General features: G+C 46.3%; 1 protein-coding gene and 1 long non-coding RNA gene across 2 annotated transcripts; both read left to right on the forward strand.

Annotated features, from left to right (window-relative positions):
- The first annotated feature begins 3,001 nt into the window (after positions 1 to 3,001).
- HOXC11 (homeobox C11) lies at positions 3,002 to 6,374 on the forward strand. Its single transcript, XM_048487770.1, has 2 exons — positions 3,002 to 3,947; positions 5,352 to 6,374. Exons 1-2 carry the CDS (start codon positions 3,269 to 3,271, stop codon positions 5,582 to 5,584), a joined length of 912 nt encoding a protein of 303 aa, XP_048343727.1. The 5' UTR covers positions 3,002 to 3,268; the 3' UTR covers positions 5,585 to 6,374.
- A 2,930-nt stretch (positions 6,375 to 9,304) lies between these two features.
- Positions 9,305 to 10,357, forward strand: LOC125428129. The gene is made up of 2 exons (XR_007243776.1): positions 9,305 to 9,489; positions 9,784 to 10,357. It is a non-coding gene; the product is annotated as an uncharacterized LOC125428129 (long non-coding RNA).
- Positions 10,358 to 13,196: the final 2,839 nt, after the last annotated feature.

Consider the following 13,196-nt stretch of genomic DNA (forward strand, 5'->3'; position numbering starts at 1 on the left):
TCTGTCCCCTCCACGCCCCCCCCATCCCATCCTTACAGATGTGCTGAATTCTTTCTCACCCGGGCAGGTTCCAAAGATTTGGAACGGAAAGGGGAGGGGGGGGAGAAATAATGTCCCTGGTAAACAATATCTTTATGATTGTAATTCGTATGAATATTGCCCCGTAAAAGGGCGAGTTGAAGGCTGCCTGACAGTTTAATTAAAAGTTTTGTCCAAAAACAACATCCAACTCGTAAAAGCAGGGGAGACGAGGGAGCCTATCTTGCTAGCACCCCCCCCCCTCCAGTTTTCTTCCTCTTGCTCATTGCAACCAGGGGTGTTTGGAAAGCACAGCAGAGTATGAAACAGTGATCATCGAGAGTATTTATTATTTGTCCACCGGCTGGAAAGCTTCTTCCCCAGGGGAGAGAATTCCAAACAGCAACGGGCATCCTATTCAGTCGGACCTTGTGAGGATCGAATCTCCGGTCCAGGTGGACAACATTGCTCGAGTCAAGGTAAAACGATGGAAGCGCCCGTTTCGTTTTGATCTCGCCTGGAGGATTTCTAACGAATGCATTAAAAAAACCCAACCATATTGCAGTACCTCCACTGGGGTTTGCAACCTATACTGCATCTACCAGGGTGTCTCTTTCCCCTTTTCTCTTTCCAAGACACATGGTTCTTGAATCGTAATAAACTTCTTCAGATTGGCACCTTACCTTTTTTTTTACCGTGTTCCCTTTTTGTCTGCCTAGTCATTCTCATTTCCTGAGGCGTGTGAAAAAAGCTTTCGGCTAAGATAACGATTTTGCCCGCAAGCCAGTTCTACCTACTATTTAGACAATACCTGATGATTCAAAAGCCACATAAGCAACCTATCACTCCCAAAGATAATTTTTTTTCAGAGTCAGGAGGCGAACGAGGTCACCTCTGATCCTGTGACTTCTCTGGGATCTTGCCTTTCTGAGACTGCAATTAGTTTTTTTGGGGGAAAAGACGTCTTCAGACTTTTTCTAAGGAAATTCTTAGCACTAGGGTGAACGTTCCTGAGCAATTCTTCTCTCCCCCCCCCCCCATTAGTGTTGACCAGCCTGTTATGTTCCTGGATTTTGTTATTTGTTCTTGGGAGTTTAATTTACTGCAACACCAATTGACAGGATATCGCCAGGGAAGTCATGTTGCCCTCCTGGTGCTGTGTGAATCTGGTTATGAGGCTTTTAAACTGTCCAGTATTTGAGACAGCAAGAAAGTTAAGGCGGGAGGATTCTATGTAAACAAAGCAAAGGGCCTCCCTTATTTCCCCCACCTCTGAGCTACCCCCACCCCATACCCATTTCCGAATCCTCCTGAACAACTGAAAGGAAAATCCCACTCTCCCCTTATTTCCCCCACCTCTGAGCTACCCCCACCCCATACCCATTTCCGAATCCTCCTGAACAACTGAAAGGAAAATCCCCACCACCACCACCACCACCACCCCAATTCTTTCACGGAACCCTGCGATTGAACGAAGCGAGAAATATTAGCGAAATGATCACCTGGTTCTTAAAATAAAATCAAGTCCAGGGTGAGAAGACTGAGATATGTACAAAGATGCAAAAGAACAGAAGTAGGAGACGGATAGTCACGGTTGTTATTGTTATTATTTACCAGATGGTTAATATTCTGTCCAGAAGCAAAATCTCTTTGCTGAGCGAGTGTTTGTCCTCAGGATAATTTGAATGATAGGAGAATGGTAACCAGACACTCTCACATACAGATACTTCCAAGGATACACAAGCATTCTAACTACAGTCGGGATTCTTGTTATGTCTGGCCAAGACTGGCACTCCACATGCTTCTTAGAAGAAGACAATTTAGGCTGACAGTTGCCCAAATGTCTTATAGGGAGTCCTTCTTCCAACTCCAAATCTGGAGAATAGAAAGGTGAAAAGACCCAGAAGCACCAAATGCAAGGACCAATAACTTTATTTTTTTAAAAAAAAAAATCTTAGTTTTCTCCACATCTCCCCGTTTTTTTAAAAAAAAGATAACTAGGCGGGCTAAAGGTCGCCAGGCGTTGTGAACGTACATTGATTGACAATAAACAGCTGCATTAAATATTCAATATACCACTCTAACATAATAAATATTTAACCAAATGTTAAGGGAGGCTTTCGAATATTTATCAGTCCTCGACTTAATTGATGGGTTCTATCTGTCCCCTGCTCTGTATCAGTCCTAATTTGAATATCCCGCAGTGGTTGAGGCAGGCCTCAGAGGGTTCCAGTTTTGGGCTTAGACCACCTCAAAAGTTTCAAAGTTTACTGTGCTATTTGGCAGTGCTGCGGAAAGGAACCTTCTCTTGAACAGACAGGGTTTCTCCATACCTGATATGCCTATGGAGGCATCAAGTTCAGCCTTACAAAGACGAGTAAGAAATTAAAACCTCTATAGGTTGCATCCACCCATCCATCCGTCTGTCTGTCTACTATCATTGCCACCATAATCATCCATCTATCAGCTATTTATCTAATTCAAAGTCCCGTCCCCCCACTACATGGAGATAGGTCCGCCTTGTTAAAGTTAGAACTTGATAAACGTTGGAAAACTTACAGAAGAATCTTTATCCAATCCCCTTGGCTTCTATTAGCTGGATCGACTTTTTTAAAAAAAAGTAGAAACAAAATATGCCTGATCACGCCTAAAATGTGACTAGCGTGGAAAGGAAGAAAGAAAGAAAACACACACACACAAGTGAATGTTAAAGGGGGGGGGGGAGAATTACAGTTAACACATTCCTTAGACCCTCCCTTATTTCCCCCACCTCTGAGCTACCCCCAACCCATACCCATTTCCGAATCCTCCTGAACAACTGAAAGGAAAATCCAAATAGGAGAGAGAGAGAGAGAGAGAGAGAGAGGGAGAGGGAGAGGGAGAGGGAGGGAGGGAGGGAGGGAGGGAGGGAGAAGAGAGAGAGAGAGAACAAGGCATCCTCCGGCAGACTGCTTTGCATGCTCGCAGGGGGGTGTGCCTCGAAGAAAATGAACACAAATCTGCGATTGATTTTCATAATGTTTCTGCGGTGTTTGAAAACCAATCGTTTGAACCTCTGAGATCTTACCTAAGTGAACCACTCCTACGCTTCTAAGTGCTCTAAACTGATATATGACAATATCTACTTTGGATCACGTGTCCTGGAGAGAGCGACTAAGACGGATCGCGCGTCATCTCGCCTTCCCAAATTTTTCCCCCTCTGCACCTCGGATCCAAAACGTCTATCTATAGGAGCCAGAAACGGAGAAAGATGTTTAACTCAGTGAACCTGGGCAACTTCTGCTCGCAGTCGCGCAAAGAGCGGAGCGCCGACTTTGGGGAGCGAGCAGGTTGCGCTTCCAACCTCTACCTCCCCAGCTGCACCTATTACGTCCCAGAATTTTCGACTGTGTCATCTTTCCTGCCACAGGCCCCCTCTCGCCAAATCTCCTACCCTTACTCCGCCAACCTCTCCCAAGTGCAGCCCGTGCGCGAGGTCTCCTACGGGCTAGACCCGGCCAATAAATGGCACCATAGAAGCAATTACGCCTCGTGCTACTCCGCAGAGGAGCTGATGCACCGCGACTGCCTCCCGCCTGCCACCATGACAGAGATGCTCATGAAAAACGAGAGCGCCTACAGCCACCACCACCACCCGGCCACCAACCACCCGGCGTCCACGGGCTTCTACTCCAGCATGAACAAGAACAGCGTCCTCCCGCAAGGCTTCGACCGCTTCTTCGAGAACGCCTACTGCGCCACCGAGACCCCGACGGAGCCCTGCCTGCAGAAGGGCGACCCCAAGCTGGAGACGGACCCCCAGCCCGGCGCGCTGCCGTCCCGCGGCGACCAAGGCGTGGACCCGGAAGACGAGGAAGAAAACACCAACCCGGGCTCCTCTGCCTCCTCTTCCTCTGTCAACAAGGAAGGCAGCAAAGCCAGCAACTCCAGTAGGTAGACAGAGAGAGAGAGAGAGAGAGAGGGAGCGAGAGGGAGAGAGAGAGAGAGAGCGCGAGCAGTAAATGGGAAAGGTTAAGGGACTAGCCCGCTGTTTTGTCGGTCAAATTTTATGTGGAGTTTTATAAGCATTCAAAGGATTTTATTATAACCTACAAAGCTCTTTCTTGCAACGAGAAGAATTTTTACGATGGGAAAGGCTCTTTGAGAAAAATGGAGATGTTAGGTGCAGACACAGTATCTCCGAGTCTGTGAAATTTTTAAAAGCACACCATGGTGACAAATATTAACTTTGATCATGAACTTACATGAGCATTTTAAAAGGATTTGGTCCCGGGCTTCTGAGGGTAAAAGGCAATTGGGCAGAACACGGTTTTCGTTTCCTGTCCTCGCGAGGAGGCACTAAGAGATGCATGCGGGGGGGAGAGGATTTATCTATAGTATATACCTTTATTTTATTCAAAATGTATACCTAGATTGAAATGTTTGTGTTTTCCGGGTAGGGAGAGACCACCTTGCCGGGCGGTCAACACCCAGTGTTTTGTTTTCCCTAGAAGATTGCATTGGTTTTTATAAATGGAATTTCTGGCTTTACTTTTCACATCATTTTATTTTGATGCTCAAGGTGTCTTTTTTTTCTTTTTCTTTTTAAAAGAAATTTGCTTAGGGGGGGAAGTTTTTTAAAAAAAATCTGAATCAAAGCATTTGGTCTAAGCAAGTGTTCCCTTCTGAGGCCAGGCTATTTTCAATCAGATTCGAACCAAGCTTCCTGCACCATATATGCACTCGTAGATGGATGCATGGACGGACGGGCAGACAGACAGACAGCAATTCTGCCCGATGCCTTGGCGAGCTCCCTTTTTGACCACTCCGATCTGTTGCTTTGATGTTTGAGTGCCTTTCCCCTCACTGGGTATGTGTGCGTGCGGCGTGTCTGTGGAGGGTGCCATTCGCGTTAATCAAAAACGTATGCAGAACATAATGCCCAGTTCCTATAGCTGTAACATTGCTCGTGCTGCCTCTATAGGGCTGCGGATTTCCCCTTTTGAAAAGCCAGCTTTCCCATGGCTGCCGTGCTTCCCTCGCAACCCCCCCTCCGCCCCCAGCAGCCATTGTTGATGGCTGCGATGGCCAAGGTTCAAGCATAGAAACCCCCCCCCCCAAATAAAAACCCCTCCAAGCTCATATATTCCAAACTTAACAGGGACTGGTTATCCTCATGGCTGTGCTACACGTGCCTGCTAGGCAAAGGCTACGCTTGCAGACGCGTGTGTAGGAAACTGTGACGGGGAGTGGGAAGGAAGATGCTGGGCGTTTGTGGTTTCATTGGTTTGGTGGATTTCATTCCTTCCTGCTTGCATTTCTCTCTCTTCTTCTTCTCCTCCTTCTCCCCAAAGGTGCCCCCCGCACGAGGAAGAAGCGCTGCCCTTACTCGAAATTCCAAATCAGAGAGCTAGAGAGAGAATTCTTCTTCAATGTCTATATAAACAAAGAGAAAAGGCTGCAGCTGTCTAGGATGTTGAACCTCACCGACCGACAGGTTAAAATTTGGTTTCAGAACAGAAGGATGAAAGAAAAAAAACTAAGCAGAGACCGCCTGCAGTATTTCTCTGGAAACCCCTTATTGTGAAACTCTTTTGTAAAAAGAAGAAAAAAAGTATCAAAAATAAACATAAAGAAATGCCCTCTCGCTTCTTGAAGTACTCTGTGTAGGACGAAGGAGCTCTGCAAAACCAGCTTGGACTGTGGAGGCGACCAGCGACCCTCAGAGTTTTAAGCCTTTCCCTTCTCTGTCTTTGTATGTTCGGGACCTGGTCGGCTAAACAGAAACAAGGAGTCACACAAGCTACCCTCCCCCTCCCCCCTGACCTAAACGTTGAAAGGACCTGAAGACTGTATGAACTACACTTTTTTTTAATTTAACGTTTAGTCTCGAAGAATTGGAATTATTATTATTATTTTAATTATTATTCCCCACCCCCTCCGGCCTCGTCGCCCTCTCGTCTGTCCTCTGTGTTCGACGGAACAGCACAGCGTTGTGTGAGCATCTGGGTTCCCCCTGTCCTGCTTCTGAAACGCAGGTCATGCTCTGGCTTCTCAAAAGCACCCCCCCCCCAAGACTTTCCCTGGGAGGGGGCGTTGGGCGAGGGTGCTGCAGATGGGTGTGCATGTGGATCTGCCCACACGTGTTCATCCGTGCACGCATGCACTCCTCTGGGTTCCTCTTCTGTACATGTCAAGGACTGTTGTTGGTTTGAAAACTTATTTAAATAATCTTTCCAGGAATCCATTTCACTCGAACGGGGTAATTTTCATTGTATCTTTTATATATTCATGTTCTATGCAGTCCCGGATTTTTGTTTATTTTATTTTATTTTATTTTATTTTTGCATCTGGGGCAGGGTGAGGGGTGGGGGATGGGCAGGGAGGAAGAGGAATGGACGACAATAAATTTGCAATAACTGTCTCTTAAATAGTATGTAAATGCATTTCTCCCCCTCAGAGGTGTCGCCAGCCTCAGCAGCGAGATCAACAGCGCCCCAACAACACCCGCAATTATAAATAAATCTTTGTGTATGTAAAGGAGTGAATCCCGGGAAACTCTGTGAAATTCTGTGGCAAATAAAGACATTTCAAGCTGTTCTACATTATGATTTTATTTGACCATTTTATTAGTATTTCCCTCTTTAAAGACTCATTGCGGTCATTGTGGTATGGACTTTCCTATCGAACTTTAAATACCGAAATGCTATGCGTGTGTGTGTATAAACCGAAATGGTGTGCATGTGTGTGTACATATATATGTTTGAGATATGAGCCAAATTAATACGAACCTTCTGAGTTTAACTAGACATTTGTTGTGGAGTTCATTGTTTTCATCATCGCATTTAAATTTATAGGAATTTCTTGGCCCAATAATCCGGTTCTGTGCTTGGCTCCAGATGTCTTTGTCTGTTTTCCCAATATACTTAATCTTTTTATTTCGTTTTCCCTTTCTCCTCCCTTCCCCCAACATCATATTGCAATATGCTAAAAGAGGGTTTGGTGAGGGATTCTGCAGGACTCTCAAAGGGTGGTTAAAGGGCGCGTCTCGGCCTGAACCAACCCCACAGCCGAAATTTCTGTAATGTCAAGGATAAGCGGCTCTCCCCGCCCCCTCCCTTCCCCGCACAATGCACAAATGCAAAGTCAAGTACTTAAATCCTTCTTTTAAACCAAACAAGTTCAACTCCCGGACACTGGATAGAAGTGCTATTTTATGTTTACACAAGAAACCCCCGCAATCCTCCATTTAGCAAACGCTATTGGCTTTCCAAGGGAAAGAAATGTGCAAGACGCCTTAATTGAGCGATTTAATTTGAGATTCAGAATTTAAAATGGTGTGTGGGGGGGGGGGGTAGGATTGTGGTGTGCGTGCTTCCCTTGACTCTTGATGCCTATTTGTGTGACTCACAGTTTGATGTCTAAAGGTTGTTTTAAGACGAAGGGGACAAGCAGAAACACAATTGTATTGCCGCCAAGGGCAAGGCAACTAACTTTCTTTTTCTTTTTCTTTTTTGCACGGTTTTGAAACGTAGGATCCAGTTCAATGAACATGTTGTCTCTCCTGATTTGATTTGTCAGCAGTGAGGAAACCCACAAAAATGTGCTTAGTTGGCTATGATATTATCTGAAAGGGTGAAATTAACAGGAGTGTTTCTCATTACTTAAGATGCGAGATAAGAGTAGACCTTCTGGAAGGAGACTGCTCTCTTGCCCCCCAACCCCTGTTTCCCTCCCTCTTCCAACTTTATTTTCCCTTTGTCCTTTTCTTTTTCTTTAATGGAGACGTTTGCGAACACTACCTGCATCCTTTCCTCTCCCTTGGATCCAGCGGCACTTCAGACCTAACAGTAGGTATCTTCCTAGAATGGAGGGTTCTTAGAAGGGTGGGTGGTTGTCCCAAGGAGGCAAGAAAGGTTAGCTAAGGTGGACCTGACATCTTTCCAGTGAAGCAGCGTGGGACTCACCACCCCACACAGGGTGGTGGGCATATAGTGGAAGATCGGAGGAAAACAACGACTATGGCTCTCCTTTTAGAGACTAATGAACCTGGTCAAACCTTTCTAGGATTAGGCAGAACCTCAACCTAGGTGCAATAAGGTGCATATCGCCTGGCCAAAATCCCCCTTAATATCCCGTAACTGCAGCGGTTGTCTGGACAAAGGGGGCGACCAGTCTAGACATTGTAATAAAGACTGCGCCCTAAACAGCTTAATTTTTCCCTCCTTTAATGACCCCCGTCTGGTCATAGAAAAAGACTTCCGCAGTAAATAGTAAACAAATAAGGGTGTCTCAGCTTAGCTTTCTTCCAGCTCTTTCCCCCACCCACGCGCTCTCACTTCCCCCCTCTCCCCCTCCCATTCTTTCCCCCCTCCCCTCCCTTGGCTTTTGCAGGGGCTGCGACACAATGAAACTGGAGGCCTAGTTCAAAGTTTTCTCCAGCTAAAATGGAATGCCAGTTGTAAAATCCAAGTTTATAGACCATGTGGGACTTTACAAGGGTATTAACCAGCAGTGCGAGGTAGGGATAACCCGTTAATGTTCTTTGGGCCATTTTTTCCCCCTCAAAGGGAGGGGAAGAGGGTATTTAGCTGGGGGAGTTGGGGACCTTTCTGCTGAAGAGCAGGGGGCAATTTTTAGCCCTGCGGTGGAGTTCCAGCTCCCCCCCCTTATCTAAAATGTGGGTATCTCGAGGTGGAGTGCCGCCTGCCTTGTATGCTGGAATTTTGCTTGTTGCATGGGTGGGGGGGGGAGCGAAACAGGGGGCTCCACAAGAAGGAAAAAATGTGAAGATATGATGTCTTTGAACTTCAAGGGAGTCAAGTCCATCACCTTTAACCCTTTTGTAATAAACCGGAATCAGAAAGGGCCGCGGTCCCCTTTTCAATGTCTCCGCCCACTGAGTCCCAAAAGCGGGAGAAGGGGGCAAGAGCACTTAAAAGAAAAACACCCCCCACACTCACATACACAAAAACAAGATACAAATTTTGAAGCCGGCCTGGTGTTTATGGCACTTAACATTTCACTCAGCCGGGCGGTGGTTTTCATGTTATCTGCGAGAAGGTTAAAGCACGCAGCACCCCCGCCCCCAACGCAGGGCGCATACAAGCTTTATTATTGTGATAAACCTTTTGATATCTTAACGCATGGAAAGTTTTTATAACTTTGTTTGGCATAAAAGTTTTACAAGCCCCCCCCCCCGTTTCTCTTTCTCTCCTCCTCCTCCTCCCCCTCCCCCCTCCCTTCGAATTCCGCGCAAGCATGGGAGGCTTTGCATCAGACAACTTTATTTTTTCGCACGGAAGGCCCGTCCGGATCAGCGCGCCCTCATAGGCTGGGGATTTCGGTGTAAAGCCACGTTAATGATACACAGGCTAATTGCGAAGGACCTCGCTCGCAGCGAGCCAACCTGTTTCCTGTCGCTGCCAGGAACCCTTTCATAGCGTATGGGGCGCTGCCAGTAGGTGCCTGGGTTGGCCCATGTAGAGGAAGGTGAGGGACCACCGTGGTCTTCTTAGGATTTCAGAAGACTGCTCCTATATTTTGATTGGCGTCCAGGAAATACCTCCTTCGTGCTGGGGTGGGGGCGGGGATGCTGTTCGATTTGTTTCTCCCTTCCCCTTTGAAGATGGATCCCACGAGTGGGCAGAAAGTTTGGGTGTCTGGGTGTGGGCGAGCTATAGATATCTATACATTTTTTTAAACCGGTGGTTGTACGAGTTTCAGCTTTGCTGGACACGGCTGTTCGCCTGCACACAGTGACCCCCTCTCCTCGCTTGTCTGCAGGGATCCCCAACTGCGTGTGAATGGCCACCTCCTTTGAGTTTGGGAGTTGAGGGACATAAACTTGACTGTGTCGCCAGCTCAGGCGCCCGGGGGCGAGTCCTCGACGGTGACATCACGTAGGCAGACTCGCCCGGGCAGGCAATCCAACCAAAACCCGCAAAGCAATCGCCTTGGGCAAAGCTGGACCCTGAATTTCCTCCGAGAAGCGACTCTGGCTTCGGAAACTTCGCCGGGACGGAACTGGAAAGCCCCCGAGGAGCAGAGACAGTGGCTTTGGCAAGTGGACTTGACGCAAGTTGACCATCTCCCTCGAGCCGCCCTTCGCTTGGTGGCGGACTTTGTTCGGGGCTCACAAGTCACTTCTGCGGGAGGCACCTCTCGGCTACAACGGAGAGACCTGTAAATAAAAGACTTTCCTCTTCCCATTTTGCCGGAGAGACTCTTGTGGGTCGTTAACTGTTTTCCTCTCCACCCCCACCCCCCACAATGCATAATTGAATGTACGATTAATTTTACCTCCTGCTTTTTAAAAATACCTCTGATGAGCACAAAATTAGATAAAAGGGAGGTAGAATATAATGCCTCGTTTGTTTACTTGTGTGATGTTGGGTTTGCGGGCGAAGGGGTGTGGGCGCTTGTGCATTGCATTTGTTTGGACACAGGAAACAAGTGTCGCTTGCAGGGTGCAATCTAGTTAACATCATTATATGAATCTGAATGCTTCCCTTCTTCTTCGCGAGCAAAGCAAGAAGGGCCGCGCTCGGCTTTTCGATTATTGTCCTCACACGGACACGCGCGCGCGCACACACACTCAAAATGGCGCCTCATTAAGGCCCTGTTTATATGCTTTTAATAAAATTGAGAAACCCCCAAATTATAACATGAAAAAGCAAGAATGCTGTTTGCAGTTTCCTAGGACTTTGGAATCTTTTCCTGCAGCGACGGAAAATTGATCACGGTTGTAACGGTAGCCGGTTCTAATGCAGTTCTAATTTTTTATTTTTTAATTTTGTCAGAGAAAGAGAGCGAGCGAGAGAGAAATTCATAGGGTTTTTTTCTTTTAAAAAACTTGTTTATGGAGTAGAAACCCAATGAAAACTTGTAACTTTCTTGAGTGAAAAGAAAATCAGAATTCTCACATATTTAGGCGCGCCTTACAATTGATTCAGAGGCACCTGGGCAGACCCTTCCTGCAGCCGTTCTTTTAGGTAAGTTTTCAGCGGAAACCCCTTCGCGTTGGGTCACACGGTAAGGAAAACCATTGGACCTTAATCAGGACGAACGTATGCGCGGGTCGCGCTATTCCCTTAAGAACTGGGGAGTTGCTAGAACACTAGACGCCATAGGTCCCTCCTGTGCAGTGGGAGCGCGCCCGTGTTTTTCAGAAGAAAGCCCTATTTTTGCAAACTCCTGGCGAAATGCCACTTGGCGTGAACGAAGCAGAATCTTCCTCTCAACCGAGAACCAATCTTTGGAACAGATCGAGGCAGGAAACAAACTCAAAGGGACCTGTAATCACGGTGTTATTTTAACCTCTCGCCCTGGAGAAAGAGATCCAAACACCTATGGCCTTGTTAAAAGACACTGGAAGGGGGTGGCGGGCAAAGCACGGGGGAGACTATTTCAAAACAGTCAATCCGTTTTTGCACAGCCTTCACTGAAACGTACATGGCGATCCATACAGCGGAGAGAGAGGGGGGGAAAATCTAATATTCACAATGGCTTTTGCAACTTTTACAAAACCGATTTAAGTATTTTATCATTGTTCTTTTTCAAACCAACCCCCCCCCCCCCAATATTTCCATTATCCCTTCCCTGGGGAAGTTTCCTTTCTTATATTTCAATGGGATCATTTCAAAGAACCGATCCCCCTCTGAAATATCTTCAGAATTGCCAACAGACATATTAGCAAATTTCTCCACCTAAATCCTTTATATCCAGTCTGCTTTTCGTGTTTGCCAAGGAATTTATTTCATTAACTGGCTCTTTAAAACTTGCTACAGGCAGCGTTATTCAATAGATAGATAGATAGATAGATAGATAGATAGATAGAGAGAGAGAGAGAGAGAGAGAGAGAGAGAGAGAGAGAGAGAGAGAGAGAGAGAGAGAGAGAGAGAGAAAACCACCTATCCTGCAGCCTGACCTGTCTTCTATGCGCAGTTCACAATTGCCCCCCATTTTTCCAAGTCTTTCCACTTCACGGTTTCACCTAAAAATTTAACCTTATTAGAAATTGTAACCGTATTATAAAAAAAAATATTGAATTGAATATATATAATTATTTTAATTCCTCTAAGATCTGATAGGGACTTTGCTGTCTCCCACTCACCTTAAATGAGCTTAAGTTCAAGTTATTATGCTAACCATATCACGACCAATGCCACCGTCCCCTTCATCATTAGTAGGGGCCCGCTTGCGCATGTAGGGTTCCCATACAAAGCCGGATATATGCCCGGGCGTAGATTTACACACAAACACCCTATCCGCATCGCCACACACATACACCCCACACATGTGATGTTGGCACCTTGTATGAATGCGAAGTTTCTCTCTCCTCAACTTGGGGTTTTGCCACCTCGGCAGGAAGGCGAGCTGGTAAGCTCAGTACCTCCAGGAACATAATATCATTCCATAATTCTTTGACTTAAGTTACTCCAAAAGAAGGAAACAGTATAAGAGGGATTGTAAAGTTTGATAGATTTCTTGTGGTGATAGTTTACAGTTTCTAAGCCAACATCTAAAGACGTGGGTTTTATTTTTGCATCGCTGTTATTGTACTCCAGTGTACTTTGCCATAAATCAGAATTATTTCCGCCACAACACGGGGCATAATACCGGGCAGAAATACAAATTTAAGGTAATCATTAAAGTGCTGCCACCAAATACTTCCTAGAAGCGAAAACGAATGCTTGCCATAAAAACGTTACAGGGGGGAGGGGGAATTGGCTAAAAATACAATGGGCATAAGAGACTTTTTGGGGGCATAACTCACCGTTAAATAATTAGAAAGGAAAAAGGGAACAGGTAAAATATTATGTGCAAGTTTGTGATAGGCTTGGTATGAATTATTAGACACGTGCAATTTTTAACAGAAACAAATGCTTTGGGGTTTTGTTTTGTTGGGGTTTTTTTTGCTTTTTAAGGCGAATGGCCGGCCCATGGTGGTGTGTGAGGGCGTGCCTGCGTGTTCCGCCCAAGTTTTCCCCTTCCCATCCGCCTGCCCTCTGCCTCCAGCCCGAAAGGCAGTTCGAAGTAAAGCCAGGGTAAAGTGTGTGGAGGGTTTCTTTTTTGGGGGGTCAACTGAACTGTCTGCCTTTGGCATTCAGGGAGTGCAATCAGACACCGAAGTCAATGGGAGACCGTCTGCAGTTGCTCCATACACCCAGACATTGAGACAAAGAGTGGGAAGAAAC

This window comes from Sphaerodactylus townsendi, linkage group LG03, assembly GCF_021028975.2.
Source record: "Sphaerodactylus townsendi isolate TG3544 linkage group LG03, MPM_Stown_v2.3, whole genome shotgun sequence".
In the NCBI taxonomy this organism is placed as follows: domain Eukaryota; kingdom Metazoa; phylum Chordata; class Lepidosauria; order Squamata; family Sphaerodactylidae; genus Sphaerodactylus; species Sphaerodactylus townsendi.

Excerpts from the sequence above, each read along its gene's own strand:
- HOXC11 (XM_048487770.1), top strand. The coding sequence starts at position 3,269 with ATGTTTAACTCAGTGAACCTGGGCAACTTCTGCTCGCAGTCGCGCAAA. Across the intron at positions 3,948-5,351 it reads CAGCAAAGCCAGCAACTCCA|GTGCCCCCCGCACGAGGAAG; the intron begins GTAGGTAGACAG and ends TTCTCCCCAAAG.